Source organism: Camponotus floridanus, unplaced genomic scaffold (assembly GCF_003227725.1).
Source record: "Camponotus floridanus strain SB8 unplaced genomic scaffold, Cflo_v7.5 scaffold33, whole genome shotgun sequence".
Lineage (NCBI taxonomy): Eukaryota > Metazoa > Arthropoda > Insecta > Hymenoptera > Formicidae > Camponotus > Camponotus floridanus.
In genome coordinates, this window is record NW_020229470.1 from 50,083 (window position 1) to 70,425 (window position 20,343).

Here is a 20,343-nt window from a genome sequence, read left to right on the forward strand (position 1 = left end):
TATTTGTTTCACGCCTTTAGATCGTTTGTGCACGATAAATTATGGAAGAGATATCGACAAGTTTGCAACTCATACGTGTTGTCATAGAGGCGTTCCCGTGTGGATATTAATTCCTCCGATAATATATTAGCTAAGATACGTTCGAGAATTTATGGCAGACGTACGTACTTTCGATGTCGTAACCGGCAGCGGAATTGCGCGCATTCTACAATACTTGGCGTTCAGTGCCACGGATAAAAAAGGCGACATATTCCATTGAATTTATTGCATTCCAAACTGCGTGACCCTTAGTGGTTCCCCAACCTGTACATTTATCACAATCAGTGCACTCAATTGGTCGGCCAATCGGGCGTGGGTTTGCGGAGATATCGGATAATCTCTGGAGATAAAAAATACTGAAGAAAGCTATGTGTCGGCTGGTCAGTCGTTATAGTTATCGTTTTCACGTCTTGTAAAATTCCGAGCCCGATAACTTGTCTATTGTGTGCTTATCCCCTACAAATACGTCGCGACTTTACTATTTCATCAAGCAGTAATTGTTTCGATTATTCGTCCATTGTTTCAATTTATAAATATCGACACAACTAGTAATATACGTATATCTTGAAGGAATGCTGACTATACAAGGATAGTTGCAAATTGAAAACGTACAACTTTATGATCCCGTCAATTTTTTTCACGCGGCTTTGCTCGAGAGTCGCTCGAATCGGAATTTGTCAATGTTTTGCTCGATTAAAAACGAGGTGTCTAGCGTGTCTTTCTTTCTTCTCATGTCCTTCGTCGAGAAAAGAAACAGAGAACGCGATAGAGCCTCAGACATTCTTAATCTATTTCTGCTTGTAAGAAAGGATATATTCATGCTCATCGATTTCGCGATGTAAATTTATCGCGGTATCTTGTCACTTGCTTGTTCCTCCATATCCATTGCGACTTTTTTGTACGCGCATCGCCGCGAGATCCTTGAGTACAGACTCCCGCATTCAGACACGATGCACTTTTAGAGTCGCGAATGACGCGATAGGACACGCCACTGCAATTGTCGATTGATCGAAACAACATGGAATGTTTTCGAGAGCGACACGACGAGATGAAAGAATAAAATATACAAAGAACACAAAAGCGAATTAATATGAAAAAATTCTATTATTTATATAAGGTAAAATTAAATAAGGTAAAATTTTTAATTAATTTCTTTTTTTGATTTTTTTTTTCAATCAAGTCTTTAATCTTCTAGTTAAATTATACTCGGAAAAGTGATCCTCGTCTGGGGCATTTCTAAAAAGCACGTGTTGCCCTCCTAATAAGTGTTTCTTCACGTCTAGCCCACTACCGTTTCCCACCATAGTTGGCTTATGCTAATGTTACGTGGCAAAGCCGAACGGTGATCGTGGTAAAATGCAAATTATACCCGTGGTATTATTGCACATCTCGGTATTGGCAGTTATACGGGCGCTTATTGGAATTTATATCGCGCCTATTTTTATTCTCAAGCGAGAAAGCATCGTTAAGAACTTTAAGAGTTCACCTCTAACGAGGGGCATTCGATCCCTATTTCTGCTGAATAAGGGTCATCTGTTTTGTTAGAGTGATACGGCTTTTTTACCAGGAAATATATCGATATATTTTATTCTTATTATTTATTATTATTATTCTCTCTTTTAATCGTACAATTCAACAAATTTGAAAATTGACGAAACCAGATTTCTGCGCAATTAAATCTGCAATTTGATAATTTTTAATTAGAAATCACTTCTGCGTGTGATGACTTATGGTTCAACGGACCAACGTGCACCCATGCAATTTTGCACGATCGTTTCACAGTTTAATTTTTACGAGGAGGAAATTAGTATGGGCTGTGGCGAGCGTTAAACGTTCTCGAAGCGATGATGATCGACGGCAATTGACCACAACTCTTATCGTTCTCACAGGATGTTACACGAAGCCATTGTTGTTTAACGAGTATGAGAAATAACTAAAAGATGAGTCCAATTGTCGATAAAATAATGGTCGTTATTTTTTGCCGAAGATATATTCCTCTTTTAATTATCAAAAATTTCCCTCATTAATTAGATATAATAAATGGTTTGGACGCTTATCGGTGTTGCTTATCACGTTGATATGAATAGAATGCATTTATCACTGCTTAATTGATTGAATAAGCATTCAATAGTGGAAGATTCGAATTCCAAGCCGGGTCATTGAAACATTGATACCAGTTCGATTAATGTGAGCGAATAAGGATGCATCGTCGCACGATATAACGATTTCTATGATCTTTAAAATCTCCGTTAATATTGACAAAAACATATCAGGGGATTGCAGCCATAAATTACCCTTGCAATAACTTAATGCAGAAATAATGAGTATACGACATTAACATATTCAACAAATCACTAGTTTCCAGAGAAAGCTAGAAGAAACGGGGAAATCTTCTGCTCGCGATTAATCGAAAAGAAAGATCAAGGGTCAATATTCTTCGTGAGGCAGAGTCTCTTATAATCACTTTCGATTTTCCTTCGCATTCCGATTCGACACGATTTATACGGGAGTTTACGGAGCATAATTAATTAAGCATAAATCACATCGATTGTTGTATAATATGTAAGAAAAATAAATTAATTAGTGATACTTTATGCAAGTCGACAGCCACACTAGTAATATTTTATCATTCTTATTACGATAATCAAGCGTGTGAGTATTTATTAAAAAACATTAAATTTTTAATAAAATCAAATCGTTAATTGCCTGACTCTCCTCGATTTGTTCAACTGTGCAGTTTCGAAGTGACTTATGGTACACCCTATACACGCAGTTATGACATTACGTATTCATTATGTTGGGATAATAATACACCAGTGGTAGGACTCGGCTCGGCAATTGCGACAAAAGCAAGTAATTAATCCGATGTGACTGGCGATAAGTATAATGAGGGAGGAGCGAATTTCGCTATATTTGTTTTTAATTGCATATTTATGATGCAGATGCCTTATGCTGGTCGTACCGCATAATAACGCTTGAATATTACGTGCGGCTGTATGAGCCGTGTTTAAAATTGAATTCGCGCAAAAATAAACGGATTTATTTACTGTACGAGATATAATTATCTAAAAATAATAAAATCTGTCAATAGCGTTTACATTTGAGTATTAAAAAGTATTTTAGTTAATTAATAATTATTGATATTTATTACATCTGTGATTCATAAATTACAAAAATGCATTTATGCTTTAAAAGAATCAATTAATCCGTGCACATCGTGATACGACTGAAATTGGGTTAAGTCATGCCGACTTTCCAAGAATGATGGCGAGATGGAAGTCGATCGCGGGGCCCACCATAATCGCGCGATGAAACGATGTAGCAAAATATCGGGTTGCGAGAGAAGCCACGGTGGTCTTAATCCTTAACCCGTAAACGCGATCGGTTGCACAATCACGACTACCGGTTCGTTAAATGAAGGTTTAAGGCCGAGACTGCACCCTTTGTCGGCACTTGGCCCCTCTTGCGTACTTTTCAATCTCAACGAAAAGTGAAAAAAATTTCTCCCGAAGATATTTTGTTCCGTCGAATTACGGGGAATACGAATCCGAATGTGGAAATTCGAATAAAAAAAGGAAAAATAATAACGATTCTCGCTCTTATAAACTTTTTGCTCGCCCATCGTGCGATCGCCTGAGGTCGTTATTAACGTAGAACGCGCGTTGATTGTGAGCAGGCATTAACGTCGTGTATCGGCGACGACGAGTCACGCATAACGTAACGACTTATAATTTTCCGAGAATAATTTTCCATCGCGTGGCATACGCGCGGTGCGTGTAAGTACAGTTGCCCTGTTAAAGAGAGACGCAATGGACCACCGACCACGACGATGGCGCGTGTCATGTGTCAAATTACCGCAACGCGGCATTCTTGACAACGCGGCCTACGTTCAAAAATCGACGTATGTTGACACACACGCACGCTACAATTGCATTTGTCCATCTTGATTACGTCTCAATGATGATGATGCGAAAGATAAAAAATGTCGTAGGAAAGGAAAATATTATACTTTCTATAACTAAAGTGAGATTTGTTTCTTTTAGTGATAATCGATCTGAATAATATTTTATAAATTACGATTTTATATATTTAATATTTATAAGGGTATATTATTATGAAAATCGTTAGCGATTATCAAGCATATAAAATCTTTTATTACTTTGCGATACAAAATTCATGAGTTCTTATTGCTTATTTAATATGGCTAGATAAAGACAAAAATAATTCAATTAGCCAATAAACGTCGAGATGTTTCATGTTAACTTATTTTCCCTGACACTAATACATCCTATTTTAATGATTATTTCGTAGATAAACAGGATATGCGGGCTTTTAATTCCACGAGATAGCACGCTGTCATTTTCGTTAAAAAAAATGATCATTTTTTATTACGATGCAACGATCGCGTGTAGTAAAGAAATCGTACAACGTTTACCTATCTGACGCCAGAATCGAGAAAGAGTTCATGTACGATTTGCAGCTCGATATCGCGACGCGAGTTCGTAAATCATGCTCGCATATCGTTGGCTCCTCCTGTGATATGCCGCTAATAAATCGTTCGCAATACGGTTTAAACGATTAATGATACTTTCATCCGGCGTGCGCGCGGATAAAGTCTTTCTCTTTACGTCGGTGCATCCATCTCTCGTTGTGTCCGGCGCATCGCGCGCGCGAGAACGCCTCTTTCTCCCGGCGAGATTTATCCGACATGCAGCGAGCCGGCATTTACGAGAGCGTTTATCGTCCAATCGATCCGGGCCGTGCCGTTAATTCGCTTAATACGTATCCCGACAAATTATGCGTCGCGGCAGTTAATACTTATTATACGGATTCGCGTACTTCTATGAGGCACGTTGAATCGCGCGATCGAAAGGGGTGGAGAAAAAATGTCCCGCATAAATTTATACCTATTTTTCGATAATATTTATGGAATTATTAATTCTGCTTTCTCTATTTTTCTATAAATTATTATATAAATTAATATGTTTATAAGATATATCAATCGGGAGATAACTCGGGAGACAATTTTGATTTAATTTTATTTCATTGAATTTGGCTGTATATAAAAATCGCAAAAATATAAAAAAAAACAACACGATAAGAAACTAGCAAATAAGAGCCACCGCGAATGATAATGCGTAAAATTTTTCTTAAATTATTCGCGAAAATTCAAAAGTGCACAAGGCATATACATATACATATTTAATTTACCCCTGTCTCTACAGGGGGATAAAGAGGGGTTTATATAGAATTCAAAAATGAGAATCTATATCTTGGTAAATGCACCAAGTAAAATATATGTATATGCCTTGTGCACTTTTGAATTTTCGCGAATAATTTAAGAAAAATTTTACGCACTACCATCCACGGTGGCTCTTATTTGCTAGTTTCTTATCGTGTTGTTTAATATATATAGAGCCTAATTCTTTGATTTATAAAAAAAACAATGAATGTAATAAAACGAGAGAAAAGATATGCTTACGTAGAAGAATAGCTCGACGCGATGAGATTTGATTGGCATGCAGGTGTACGCTTCCGAGTTACAGCATCCGGTGTCGTCCGAGCACCTGTGCAATATAGCGCAGTGTGGAATGTAGGTGGTTGATGGGTTCGGATAAACGTCACGTACTGGAATGACTCGGGCGCGTGGCCACTGACAGCTGGCTTCCTTGTGAACTTGGTGCGCGTAGTGAATGGCCTTTCGCACTTCGGCTTCTAGGGCAAACATTGGATTGGTGAAGTTAATCTCTTGTTAATGCAATCATTGGAAGAGTAGCGGACGTGTCTAATTTCTCCAAGTCGAATAAGAACGAAAAGTACATGCTATAGCCTCGTTCCCGGCTTGCGCATAACACAATTACGTTTATTTTAGAAAGTCGTGATATGTACACCCGTTCGCGACGACGACATGTGATTTATAATGCGTTTCTCTTGTCGCGATTCTTTTATTCCTGCGCAACTCTTTCGTCAATCTTAGGATTTTAAAAACTTCAAGCTTTTCAATTCACAAGGTTAAATATTATTGCTTTTCATAGATCTTTTAACTAACATTAAAGAAACATTCTGCATGCTGTAAAAAGCCGATATTACCACGGTTCATAACTCATTAATTACTGTTGCATCGTAGTAAACGTTCGTGACAAAACGAGAAGAGACGGGAGCAAATAGGTCAGATTAAAAGAGGAGTCTGTCTCGCGGTAAATCTTCGTTATTTATTCATCAAATTTATCCGACACGTTCAGTTACCAGTAACGTACGGAGAAAGAGAGAAAGAGAGAGAGATAGGAAAAAGAGAGACAAGCATGTGACTATGATCAAGATCGAGATATCAGGCGGGACCGAAAGATCACGGCGGATAGTTTGCTTCGCGAGCTCAGATATATTCAACATTTAAGTGACATAAGTCACGAGAGCTTTCTATTGATTCAACGCGGACATAACTAATCGCTTTCTACACGCGTTTCGCGTATCATCGATAATTACGGCGACGCTGTCACTCCGCATTATTCGTTTGAGCGCGCAGAGAAACCGCATTGTACGGGAAATCGGGAAATTCTAGTACAAATAATAACAGCGGGGAAATGTCAGTGTGGTATGGAAAGAAATTTAAAGACAGTACAAGCCATTTGAGGAAGCGAATGGCGATCCATCACGTGATGATCGCGAGTCACGAGATCGGCTGCTCTGTGATCATCGAAGAGAAAGCACGTTTGTTGTGTCATTTAACATTTTCCATTTTTTGCGATCGGGATTATCTCGAATGAAGAAGCTGAGATAAACCGAATCGTTCATATTTCCAAATTAATATGACATTCTCTAAATTGCGAATTTACGATTGCCCTTATGATTAAACGCAACTCTCAACCATTATGCGTTGATTAACGATGTTAATCGGTTCAAGTTCGCAGACTGCGCGTTTCATGAATACCGCATCGAGGTGCCATGTCGTTTTTAATCGAAAATTATTGCGATGTAGCGAATTCCAACAGTTTATGCACGGCGGCAAATTACCCCTCATCAAAGTGTCGTTTGTCGCGTCGAGCCGCCGATTAATTTATTGATCGTCGTTGAATTGGCCGCGCGTGGAAGGTTACGGTATAATATATCGCGATCCGTATGTGCGAGAATCATTGGCGTTTTTGTTACAAACATTAGAATATAAATAGAAAAAAAATGCTTGTTATAATTAATATAATTCTCGATAGATAAATTATGAAGTTTTTGCCGATTTGAAAAACGATTTTCAACATCGTATCCGCATTCGAGTCCTAAATTATTTTGAGAGAGACTGAAATATACATAAATCGCGGAATTTTGTTCACGCCGATCTAATCTCGAGGGGCGATCTCCCTATGCTAATTCCCGACGTAGGCGTTACTCTCGGGGCTGACACGAGATTATATCGGCGTCTTCACAATAGAGGCACGAGCATCGGAAATTCTGAAGTATGTGCGCATTCTGTATTCAAACTCCGGAATATATTATGAGAGGAAAGGATTAGATTCGGTCGCTTTCACTATTTTATAAGTTTTTCAATAAGAGAAAGAATATCATGTGACATGTATGTACACTATATGTATAAATTTTGTTACTCCCACGTATATTTATCAATAGAGGAAGGAAAACTTGAAAAATTCGATTATCGATGATGTTGGCGCATTTTGTTCTTAGATGTTGTTTTTAATAGAACAAATTAGAACAAATTATTTCAGTTCGTCTTGACGCAATTTTTACAAAATAATTTATCAGATTCACATACACATCGATAATTTATTCTTTTATTTTTCGGCTGATTTACAGTAGTTTTGTACGTACAAACTCATGTCGTCTTTTTCTTTTTTCTTTTTCTCTGACTAGAATTGCACAAGACTCGAGGCAAGACAATATCGACAATTCGCAAAAATATTATACTGGTATTGAAAATTCTGGAAAATTTATAAATCTCGTATTTTAGTCTTGAGTGAATCTTTATAATAAAAAAATCTTGTCTTGATTTTATTAACAATTTTTATCTAATACTGAACAATTGCTAAAAAATAATATTTAACATAATCTTTATATATTCGTAACATATCTTAAGATAATTATTATTATTCATGTCATTCGTTTAATTTGCCAAAACATAATTCGAGACAAAATTGAAGACAATATCAAGACAAGTCATGATATCTCGTGCAACCTTGTCTCTGACTCAGCATGAAAGTATTTGATCAACGGTATCTGATGATTCTGTAGTCAGGATGTAGTAGCATATTCAATGAATAAATCACGCTGAAAATATGCAGGATTATACGAGTTAACGGAATGTGATATTATCCATGACACATTACGCGAATACTTTCCACGAAAAAGCTTTATTTTTTACATTTGCTTATCACGCGCATTGTTTACAAGCATAATTCTCTCTTTGTTAAAAGCATAAGATAATTAAAAACTTTTTTGAGAATTAAAAAAATTATTTTCACTAAAATTTAGATAAAAAATTTAGAGAATATGCACGGAACATAATTTGAAAAAGAGGAAAGAGATTTTCGATGATAATAAATCGATTTTCGATGGAGATATGAATCAAAATGTGTACGCACTCACACATGCAATCATTATTAATTTACATATTAATAATCTACAAATTTTTGTTTGTTTTTTTTGCGTCTCATAGAATTCCCAATATTATGCCATCGAGAGCGTTATCTCGCGATTCAATATTAGAAGAATCATGCAGGAAGAAGCAATCGTGTCATATCGAATGTAATTAATAATGAAAATTATTTGCGAGGATGAAAAAGATTTCAAGAGATTTTGAATATAATAATTATAGAATGTGTATTAATAAAGAAATGAAACTAGACAAACGAAAATGTCAATACAGAACTGCGAAATATGTAGAAATATGAAAATATATTCTCTTCACAAATAATATAAAAATATCATATTTTGATACAGATTTTGATGTCTACTTAAAAGCAACCATGAGAAAAGCAGCATCCTCCTCTCTCTTTCTCTTATTCTGTCGAATACAGATATGAATGGCGATTGCACAATTGCAGCGATGGAGAAGGTGCGATACCTCGATAAATACAGGCGTGTGCTGGGAGTCATATCGCAATCGGAGTAATATAGCACGGGCAAATTTATATTGCGTGTTGCGTGTGGCAGGTAATTATAAAAACGTCCATTACACTAACTAAACAGTCAAGTTGCGTACGGTACATTACGTTGCGATTACAATGTAACATTGTGGATCTCAAGGTACACGATTTTTCGCACCGAATCAGACATGCATATATTATTCGCTCATGATCGCGATTGATTTATGCGCGATTTCAATTTCATAATTGAAAGAGATATACTGTTACATCGTGTCCATCCTGATTGCAAACACAAACATCCGCATGCATCTGCGAGGCAATTTCGCGCAAGGCATTAGATGGGCGGATAAGTGCGACTTGTGAATTTTTGCGCAAACATTTGCGTATGTGCGTGCGCGATGAAAAGTACATGGACAATTACCGTGGTATTCCTGACATTCGAGAAATATAGCTGTGTTATTACGTTGATCGAACATTGCCACCAAGAACGGACCACCAGCGTGGTTTTTAATATCGATTAATAACTATTCGCGGTATCTTCGGTGGGTTGTTAAAATTAATTGAGTCAGATGAAAACATGATGGTGAAAATGCAAAACGACGTTACGCGCGCATTTGCATAAACCGATCACGACGCGAATCGCGATCGCTTACAAACTGCTCTCTTGATACGCGTCCCGATCGCCCGCGCCTTTCATTTATCAATGAAGATACTATTACGAAAGAAAAAATTTGATTCGCACTCGACGACTGAAGTGCGCTCGCTCTTACCATTTTTGGTGTGTTGCTGCATGTTACCCCTGGTTTGTTTGACACTCTCGCGAGTGCCTAGCGACTGCCACTTATGTATGCTGTGTGCAGACATCGGTGGATAGTCGTTTTTTGCTTGGTATTCGTTGTACTGTGCCCCGGTGCCGCTTTCGTAGGCTCTCTGGTCCCTGTAATCGTAGCGTTGATTGATCGACGGTTTCGGCGTCGTAGTCGTCGTGGTCGTCGTGGTCGTGGTCGTGGTGGTCGTCGACGTGGCGAGGGTAGTCTCGTCCTCGTCGCCGTTTTCGTCGTCCGTATAATCCTGCGCAAGTAATATATCGGAAAAATTGAGGAATTGAATAACATAATTTGCAATATTGTATATTATTCGCATACGATATAAACATATGAGAAATGAACGAATATAATAAAGACATATGAGACAATTACAATTAATCTTTCAATTCGTGAAAGAAAAATAAAAACGAAAAACATAACATGTTAACTCTTTGCAATTTTAATTTTTTCATTTGTTACATTCTCGTTCTCATATGTAATAATTAAAAGAAAACTGGAGCAAAATGCGTGATCGACGAGAAAATATGTAACACTATTTGCAGTCGCACTTATTCTCGAGACGATTTCCTTTGATCGTAAGTGATTAACGTGACCGTGAATCCTCGGTAGATTTTTTTCTTCGCGATAAGTTTAACAGGCGAATTTGCATTTCTCTCTTTTTGCGCCGAATGCATCTTTCCTGTTCCTCTTCCTCTCGTGATGGTCGATCCGCGAGTTCAAAGAGAGCAGGGACCTACTTAATCGTCGTCTGCAACATCTGGAGTCTTTGATGTCGAGCCGCTTAGTAGAAACAATCTTCGCGACTGCCTGAGCTGAATCTAGGTAGACTTTCTTCGGGATTGTCTCGTGCTTTCAATTCTACGTGCATTTATTGACAAATACACGGATACGTACACTTATGCGTACTACTATCTGTGGACGTGACAATGATAGAAATGTAAGAAAGAATTAACAACGAATTAAAAACGAATCCGGACTTGCATATATTTATTAAACATAAAATTGCACATATGTTGAAAAAAAATTATAAATATTCCGTCTTCAAAATTTATCATTATATCAAAAGAGAAAGAGAGAAGAGAAAAGTCATTTATATTGTAGTTTAGAGCCGCGAAAAAATTTTAAGTTTGTTATTATAAAGAAGAAAATATTGAATGCCATCTTATTTAGCATTTTACGAGCAATCGTTCTTTACAACTTTTCGGGAATTACATAATAAGAACATTAAAGAATGTAGGAATTGCGAAATGAAATCTGAACGGCAATGAATTAATCAATCTCTCTCTCTTGAATGAGTAGCTAGTAAAGCCTATTACTCGGCCAGAGCGATGAATCGAATGTTGCGCAAACATTTATCGTGTTTATCGCGTTTCGATCGGGCCGCTCCTCTACCATTGATTGAGATGTCGACTTGTACAAGGATTTGTTTCTCTAATGAGGAATAGTTTCTGCGAGCGACGAGAGCTCCTTGCATCTTGCCCTTGAGTTATTGAACTCACATGTGATGCAGGATTTTACAAAAGCTCCTTTTTTTCTGAATCTTTGCACACGTTGTGCAACATGTGGCTTTAACAATTGACGAAAGATCGATTGTTTTGAAATTTTTGGTACATATGTGCACTATGGCATTGAAAATCGATATGTGAAATGGTCCACATATTTATTATACTATGCATATGCATTATATTATACGAGATCAATAATTCTTTAAAATTGGAGATTGCAATTAATGCTTGTTGTAATCAATGTTAATTAATATTTTCTTTCAAAATGATAAGTTGCAGTACATGAAAAAATGTTTACCCTGTGTGTTTTAATTATTTGAAAATCTGACAACGAGAGCAACGTGAAAGCTTGTTGGCGGCTTATTTTAATCCGCCTTTTATGCGAGATCAGAATAAGAAGCTTCGATGAGGAAAGAAAAAAAGTCTCGGAACTCGATTTACCATAAAATATATCCGTGAGACACTTTGATCTTCGCTCGCATAAAGCGGATTAAATCGTCGATAAATTAAAATATATCAGCGGTATATATCCCGATGTGTACGCTATCGTTAACGATCCAAAGGAATAAGGATGAAGAGTCAGCCCGATTTAAAAATGAGTCCAGTCTCCTTCGAATCTCTTTAGATATAACCGGTACCATCTACGTGCAAAAATCAAATTTTTAATTTATAAATCTTTCAATACATCAATATTCATCATCCTCATCGCTTTCTATATTTCCTTAATATTTATATAGTACCACTATATTTATAGTACCACTATATTTTAAGTATTTTGTTTATTTATCTAATAAATCTAAATAAATTTATCTAATTAATATATATTGAATCGCGCGCAATTGCAGATGTACCCGTGAAAGCATCAATTCGCAAGAGCGAAGAATCGCGATCGTTGGTAACGACCGTTACTCTGCATTAAAGTACACGAATCGCATTTATGGTACGATAAAGATAACCTTGGCAGGACGTTAGGCACTTGTTATACGTACAGAGCGTATACTATCACCGTCAATGATTCTCGGAATCGAGTGCCTGGATTTTACGAGCGACCCGGGGGGATCAAGGGTCGCCGACGTTTGATTGCCGCCGAGAGAATTCGTCTGTCCGCGTGCTGCATGTCCGCGACTTAACGAGGTTGTGAAAATTCACGATAAAAATCTGGGGTCATCGGCACCGTTTTTTAGTTTATTCTATTTTCAGACAAACTCGTGCTCAAGGATCTTGCTCGCAACGACGTAACTGATAACCAATGTCATTCGCCTATTGTAAACTAGACCACATATGACTCTGTGTGTGATAACGTAGGAAAATTTTTCTCCATTTCTTTTTCTCTCCGCGTCGTATCGACGAGTAATTGTTCTACTTACGCGACTGATAATTGAATTTTGTGCAATCAATGTTTCACGCTTTGTTGCCCCCGAAACCTTAATATCTTCTTAATTAATGATGCTTCTCCGATTATCTCGTTCTCGGAATATTGAATAATTTCATCACTTTTCGAATTTTTATGTTATATTTGTTTCTATATTATTAGTAAAATATAATTCTTGAGAAGATATATATATATAAAATTTTTTCATGCGTGGAGCGAGATATAAAAAAGAAGCTTATTCGCAGACATAATCGTACGATGTTGCTCTTATTGAAATAAAAACATGATGTGAGATTTGACGTGAATCTCATCATGTTTACGCGGATGATGCGATATTCCAGAGTGAAAGAGATCGACACGTTTTAATGTACGTTGTGAAAAATTTAAATATAAAAATATTCAACATATTTTACGAGTTAGCGTTTTATCGACGACGCTTTCGACACTCTACGTAATTTTACGAAGCTACTCGCGGTGGAATACACATACACCAATATGTTGTAAAAATTTTCACGCGGTCGTATATCAAGTAATGCGGTAGCATCGCTCGCAAAGTCAAGTATGTCCATAAAAAGTGACTGGTCGTGCGATTATATTTACGTTATATCTTCTAGATACCACTAGTAAATAATTTATCCGGAATTTTTATACGATAGAGCGATAGAAAATATGCTAGAAAGAGAAAAAGCGCCTACGCACGCAAACGCGATAACATCATATTTCGCGTGCATATATCGAGAAAAAGGCGAAAGGACCGGTAAATTCACATAATTCGCTATCTCTCGCATTATTCATTACGTGTTAATTGAGTGCCGGCTGAGCACAATTGCAAAGATAATTAGATAACATATGTAGTATATATAAAGTTTTCGACCGTGGTAAAGCGGGTTCACCTCTTGCATCGAAGCTGTTAAATACTGGCGGCAAAAAAGGAAAAAGAAAAACCGACCGAACGGAACGCTGGTATTTCCAGCCGGTTCACGTACGACGAATGTGGTTAGAAATTAGACCGAGCAAGGAATGTCTAGAAGTGTAAAAACGATGAAGCCCAAGGAGAGAGGGTGTAAGCGAGAGAAGGCGGTTCTCTCAAGGGGCGCCCTGAAAAACGTAGCTCGCGGCTGCACGTCGAATATTAACAAGTATTAGCGCATAATTCCGTGCACCTCCTGTTATTAAATGTAAGGGTTCTCTCGCCCACGACGTGGACCACCCAAAAATCTTATGGTGATCCGCGACATCGCGATAATTTCCCTCACGGAGACGCGGTTTAGAGTTTGCCTCGCTCCGTATCTTCGGATTTACATAATTTTCGCCCGCGCTTCGCGATCGATGCGATAAATCAGTACACGTCAAGATTTTGGGGAGAAAAGTCAGAGAGTTTGTAAGCGCGAGGTAGTTATAAATAATTGCGTTTTGTGTGAATTTTCGTAATCGCTTGTAATGTAATGCAGAACAATTTCACTTCAAATATTATTATACGTGCATAGAATTATTATTTTATAATTATTATATTATATTATAATTATTATATTACAATTATTATATTACATTATTATACGTTAATAGAATCATTTATCTTATAGTTTAGCCTTGTGGCGATAATTATACAATGTTGCATAGCCGCCGATGAACGAGTTTCCAGCGCTCTCGTGCTTCTTTTTCTTTTTCTAGTGTGCTTCCAAGAGAGTGTAACGTGCCCACGGCGTGTATATCCGATTGAATTAATATTCGTGCATCAGATAGGGCGCTGGAAGACAATACAGTGAGACTTGAGGCATATCGATCATATTTTAGATAGCCAATCTCCGCGCTAAATAAATAAATAAACAAAGCAAATGATAAACCGACCACCCATCGAGCTAAAGGGCGGTTACATTGACATATTATGGGTTCGTCCGGCAGATATTTCGTCCCGTTTGTATTGACAAAGTGTCCCATCTTCTTTCTGCATTAGAGTTATAATTCAAATGTGCGACAAGAAAATTTGAACTGCGATTAAATTATATTTTTTACCAACTTCATTTATATGTGAAGATAAAAAAAATGCTGATGCATATGAATTTAAAATGTCATCAATTACTTTTAAATATCTTTATATAATTAAACTCGATGATATTCCAATATTATGACATATCGTGGAGTTAAAACAAAATTTTAATATCTTTTATAGCAGATACATTATAATTGCGATAACGTCGACCAATTCTATTGTTTCCGTGCTACTACTCTTGAACGTAACAAAAATGCAGAACAAAGTGTCCTATAGGAGTCATGGCACGCCAATGTTATGTGATCGCCATACAAAATGCAGTCTCGATCGTTCCGAGAAAGGAATCGAGCTGCTGCCAGGCTGTCTGCTACCGCGAGTCGGTGACATTAGACATGGACGGCCATAGACGAATCATGATCCCCATCGCAATGGATTAATGCTATTTATAAGAATGACTGTGCGCCCATCGGTTTAATCGATTACTCAACTTGTCGAGAATACAATGACTTATCGTAGATATTTCTTATCGATATTTATACGATTATATTATATTTAAGGACTGCGATCTTTTATATTATTCAGACATTATTCTTTAATAAAAATTGAGAATTGTTAGATTATAAATATCTTGATAAATGAGTTAATTAAATCTATAGATTGTATAAATGTATAAAACGTATAGATTCGTTAAAGCATAGTAATCAATTATAAATCAATTTGAAAAATAGAGAGAGAAATTTTAATTGCGAATAATTGAATGATATTTTTAAATAACATTTGTAAAACAAATGCTGAATGTATGTCTTGAATATTTAAATAACTAAAATTGGTATCGATATAATTATTATATCGCGATGTTAAAATTTCGATATCTTATAATAGAATAAATAACGATGACATCTTTCACATTCATAAACATCACAGATACTCATAATATCGTCACTTTTACAATGCAGAGGAGAGAGATTACGGCTTGTGCTTATTTTTATGATGCAATAAAAAGAGGAAAAAAAATAAAAAATGAACGAAGCCGATAATATCTGCTTCCGTAATTAGTATTTTGCCTTTCACGTGAGACATATTAATTGCCCGTGCATTTATTGCATCGGTATTTGCTTAAAAGTCCGTTCAAGCAATAATTTCTTGGCCTTTTCAAGCTAAACGATTTATTAGCGCTCTGACCGCTTTCTCCATCAAACGATATTTATGCGATTGCATTGAAATCGCTTTATTTATACTAAGTAAATCCAATTCGATGGCATTTAATTCGATGCTGGGAACGATCGAATACCGAGATTATTTCAGTTGGTTCGACCCAAGTACGAGAGCTGGTCTTGCTTCGAAGCTTTAAGAATATTTTTATCGAGGTCGCGCTGCACACCGAAAATAAAGTTCTTTCTATCGCAGAAATTGGCAACGGTCCAAACGAAATTCTCAAGATGAAAGTATTCGAAAGAGTGCTATCCGTCTCGTGAGAGACGTCGACACGTCTCGCAGTCAAAACATTGTGAAATAAAGTTCTGACTGAAGCGTTTTATAAATAACGTCGTCATTATGTCGTAAGAATCTCATTGAAAATTCTTTGATGCGATTGTCACCTTGTGAAAAATATATTACTGCTGCTTAAGCCACTTGTTTTGCCAGCAATGCACAAATTTTAATCGCGGAATAAATCATTATATTAATCATTATATAATTATTATTTATTTTGCTGTGAAAGTATCATTAAATGGCAGTCGATAAATACGTCTAAAATGAACTTTAAGCTAAAATTATTCGATGATGGCGAGAAATATTTCGCGCGGCTTGACATTTTTGAACCCTGATCATATCGAAATGTTTGTTGTGATTTATTTACGATCGTTGCTGTAGAATAAATCTGATATCTCGCTTGTTTAGATTAAAATTTGTACGAGAATGAATTCGATCGATTAATTTATCCGATATTGGCTTATCAGGACGATAACATGCAACCTGATTCTAGGGATAATACATAAAAATGACGCGTGCAAAGAATGCCTCGTATGCATTAATAAAACATCCTCATGTTTTCCTTCAAACTATACGTCCAGTTGAGTGACGCGTCGTGTGTATGTGTGTGTGTGTGTGTGTGTGTGTGTGTGTGTGTGTGTGTATGAATATATGCAAGGTTTATTTTATCCGAGAAATCCAAAGATTTCGGGAGAGCTGCCAAATTCATAACAGGTTTCCTATTAATGTAACATGATGGCCACATTAGTCGCATTCCTGTTTAACTAATATCACTCTTTTATTTCGTAACGTATATACGATTCATATAAATTACAAAGCTAAACAAGATACGGATTCAATTAATTAACTCGATACTCTTCTACTGAGAAAAATTTCAACTTTAAATTTATCGACGATTTTAATTAAGCTAATAAAAATCTTGAATAAAAATCGATATCGAGTAAAAAAATCCGAAACAGTGAGTGGGTATACATATGTTCCGGCCATGTGAAAAGGGGTAAACAGCGACACATGATATCCAAGGGAAATCTGTCGGATACGCTTGTCACTCGGTTCTCTTTTACGATTCAGACAACGTGTCTACCGAGTAAAACAACACGGCATATGGGGTGAGCAGCTTCGGTTCTCGCTAGAAAGAGGCAATGTTTCATCGACCGATTTTATGAGGTGTTTACCGCTTATTTAGAGCCAAGGAAGGCTGTTCCTTGGGTGTTCCTGTGAAGATTTTCAGACGGCCGTTTGCGCGATCGATTACAGCACTATTGTTTGCTCGTGTATATATTGGCACTGACATTTTAGAAGCGATGAATCAACACGACCAGATTCTTCCCAAGCCATCCCTGCCGGTCGCTCTTTCATGGGTGGTCCACATGCCAGACCGCGGAACGACTTACGAGTACGTGACCAGTGAAACCGAGCCACTTTCAATGATTCACTCAATGATTCTTGTTCGTGGTGCCCGGCTGTCTCCAGCGGCGTTTCAACGACGGTTAATCGATTTACGGCGAATAAAACGACGTGAACGTCAGTCAAGTCAATGAGTAATTCGGACTGTCACGTGCTCGTTTTGATTTGGTGACTCGACTGAACGGGCAACGTACTGAGAGAAACTTGAAATATAAAGATCTTGCGTCTGCACAAAGATCCTTAGAAATTTTTTGAAAAATGTTAGCCCTCGAGTTATTCGAAACTTATGCGACATAGGTCGTAGGTCGTATGCTGAAAAGGCATTATGCTATGTTGTCTGCGGCCAACATTCTCCGACCGGCAAAGTCCACTCGTACATCTTCAACCGTGATAAATCTCGATCCAAAATTCCAAGCGACTTATTTTTCTTTTTCCAAGGAATCTTTTTATCATGTTTTTCTTTTATCGTCTTTTCTTGGACAAGATTTTTTTAATTTTTTTGTATAATATATATGGCATTTTCTTCGCGCGCGACTCTCTTTCGGAATAATAAGCGGTTATAAAATGATTCGAGCGGTCTTTGATAAGCTCATCTGTGAATAATCCGACAAATTTTATTTGCGAAGAGCGAAATGAAATTAAATCGCAAGCGATCATCCAGAAGAATTGCTTAACGTACAGCATAGTTGTTGGCTACTAAACGGGGAGAAGGTGCAACGCCTGTATGACATCATCTTGCATTCACGCCTAGGAGAACGCGGCGTTAGACACTCCTTAGAAAGTCTTGAGGGTAAACAAACGTCAGGAAATTTATTTATTCGCATTCACTCAGCCCCGTTAAGAACGATAAATCTTTTGTACCCTTGTTGCACGCGTCAAACGATAAGTCCGGCAAGAAAAACCGCACTCAACGCTGAAAGATTAAGCGAGTGTTAAGCGAATTCGGAGATAGTGTTTCTATCCTAGAGCGCTTATAAAGTCATCCATCATACCGACATAATTCATTTATCATCTCCATCTTTGACCGCGACATGTTTATTCTTACTAAATTGTAAAAGCTGCGTAAGGCAAATGTTGTTTATAGAAAGCTTCCTGCAAACATAATCAACCTTTATTGTTAGATATCTGATGATTTAAATGCACAAAAATATCAAAGTATATTCATTAAATGTGCAATCTTTGTTGCACACAAAAAAAAGTTTTCATATAAGTTTCCTATAAGACGAAAGTTAGAGCAATCATTTATGCGCGTCATATTAAATAGAATACGACTTCCGATAGATAAACCTCGACAACTGTTCGATCAAATGGATTTAGATCGTCATCACATCGATGCGAAGTAAATGAACCGTGCAGTGTATGTCAATGGTGTGCAATCATCACATTTCAGACACATTTTGAACGGTGACTGTCGATAATTAATTGCGAATGCATTCATAATGTATTCATATATTTTATAACGATTTGCATGTCACGTTTTCTTATAAGGAGGAACTGCACGGATTAGCTGTATCAAAAAGTTAATAAATCTAATACATTTTGAGATTCATGAATTTCACATTGCGCAAAGCTCCTTTAGCCTCTTAAAATATCAAATCAATTATTAATTTTAGCCAGCTAAACCGCGAATTTAAAATATATTTTTAAGATATATTTAAGTATATTTTTGACGCAATATTAGAAAACGTATCCGGCGAGAAACTACATTCGGTCAGCTCTAAAAACTGTTCTTCGCGGGTCACAAACCGTGCACGCTAACGACTCGCCTTGGGCACGGTTTCATCTTCCAAGTAAAATCCACCCTCTTGGTAGACCCGTTACCTGCTATGCTAATTAGCCAGTAATGGGTTCAACAAAATCATCGTTATTACCTGAAACGATGGATCAACCCATGAGTTATTAGCAACAATATAACGGTTGTCTTTACAGAATCACATTTTGCGTGAAGTACCGTATAAGAAAAAAAATCAAATATTATATATGTTAAACATCAAGTGGCGGACTGTCAAGGTTTCAGTTTCGCGCCAGAAAACGGGGCTTCTATTTAATCACCTTATTTCGGGCTCCAAAATATGCGGATTCGATCTCGCGTGTAGAAGCAGACAGTACACGAGGGAGAAACGTAAAAGAAAGAGAGAGAAAGAGACGTGGAAACAACGGTTGGGCAGTGTCGCGGTGAGATAAAAATAGTTGACCTGCATGAAAATGATCGCCCAGAGAATCTTCATTTAACCCGCACTGTGTGCGTGTCAGGCTGTCGCGACGGTAATCAGATCTGTTATAATAATTTTGCGCAATGCGTCTCGACACGGCATTGTCGGCGCGCTTGCGCTCCGCGTCATCGGATGAATATTAATATTGGGCTCGGTGTGTCTCGCATAGAACGGATCACCTTGTCGCACTCGCGCGTTCCTAGATCGCGCAATTAAAACGACGGTGAGCGAATTACGCAGACTTATTTGCGACTCGATCTACGCGGTCGAAAAATATGCGGAAAGTCCAGAACATTAGTCGTAGAGCGGTTCTCCAGAAAGCAACGTGTAATATAGGAATAATACGTTCTTCAAAAAGAGTCAGCCGCGATATTAAGGAAATTAGAGAGCGGCGGTGACTCACACAACTG

The 20,343-nt window shown here is 37.3% G+C and overlaps 1 protein-coding gene across 2 annotated transcripts in view; it reads right to left on the reverse strand.

The window, feature by feature from the left end:
- Positions 1 to 20,343, reverse strand: part of LOC105257931 — an 81,250-nt gene that overhangs the window by 34,339 nt on the left and 26,568 nt on the right. The window contains exons 2-3 of one of the 2 annotated variants that reach the window (XM_011268875.3): positions 9,899 to 10,199; positions 5,522 to 5,754 (exon numbers count right to left, since the gene is read on the reverse strand). In XM_011268875.3, the coding sequence (XP_011267177.1) occupies positions 5,522 to 5,754; positions 9,899 to 10,199 (534 nt within the window). The remainder of the gene's footprint in view (positions 1 to 5,521; positions 5,755 to 9,898; positions 10,200 to 20,343) is intronic. The other variant, XR_889703.3, reaches the window with a different exon arrangement.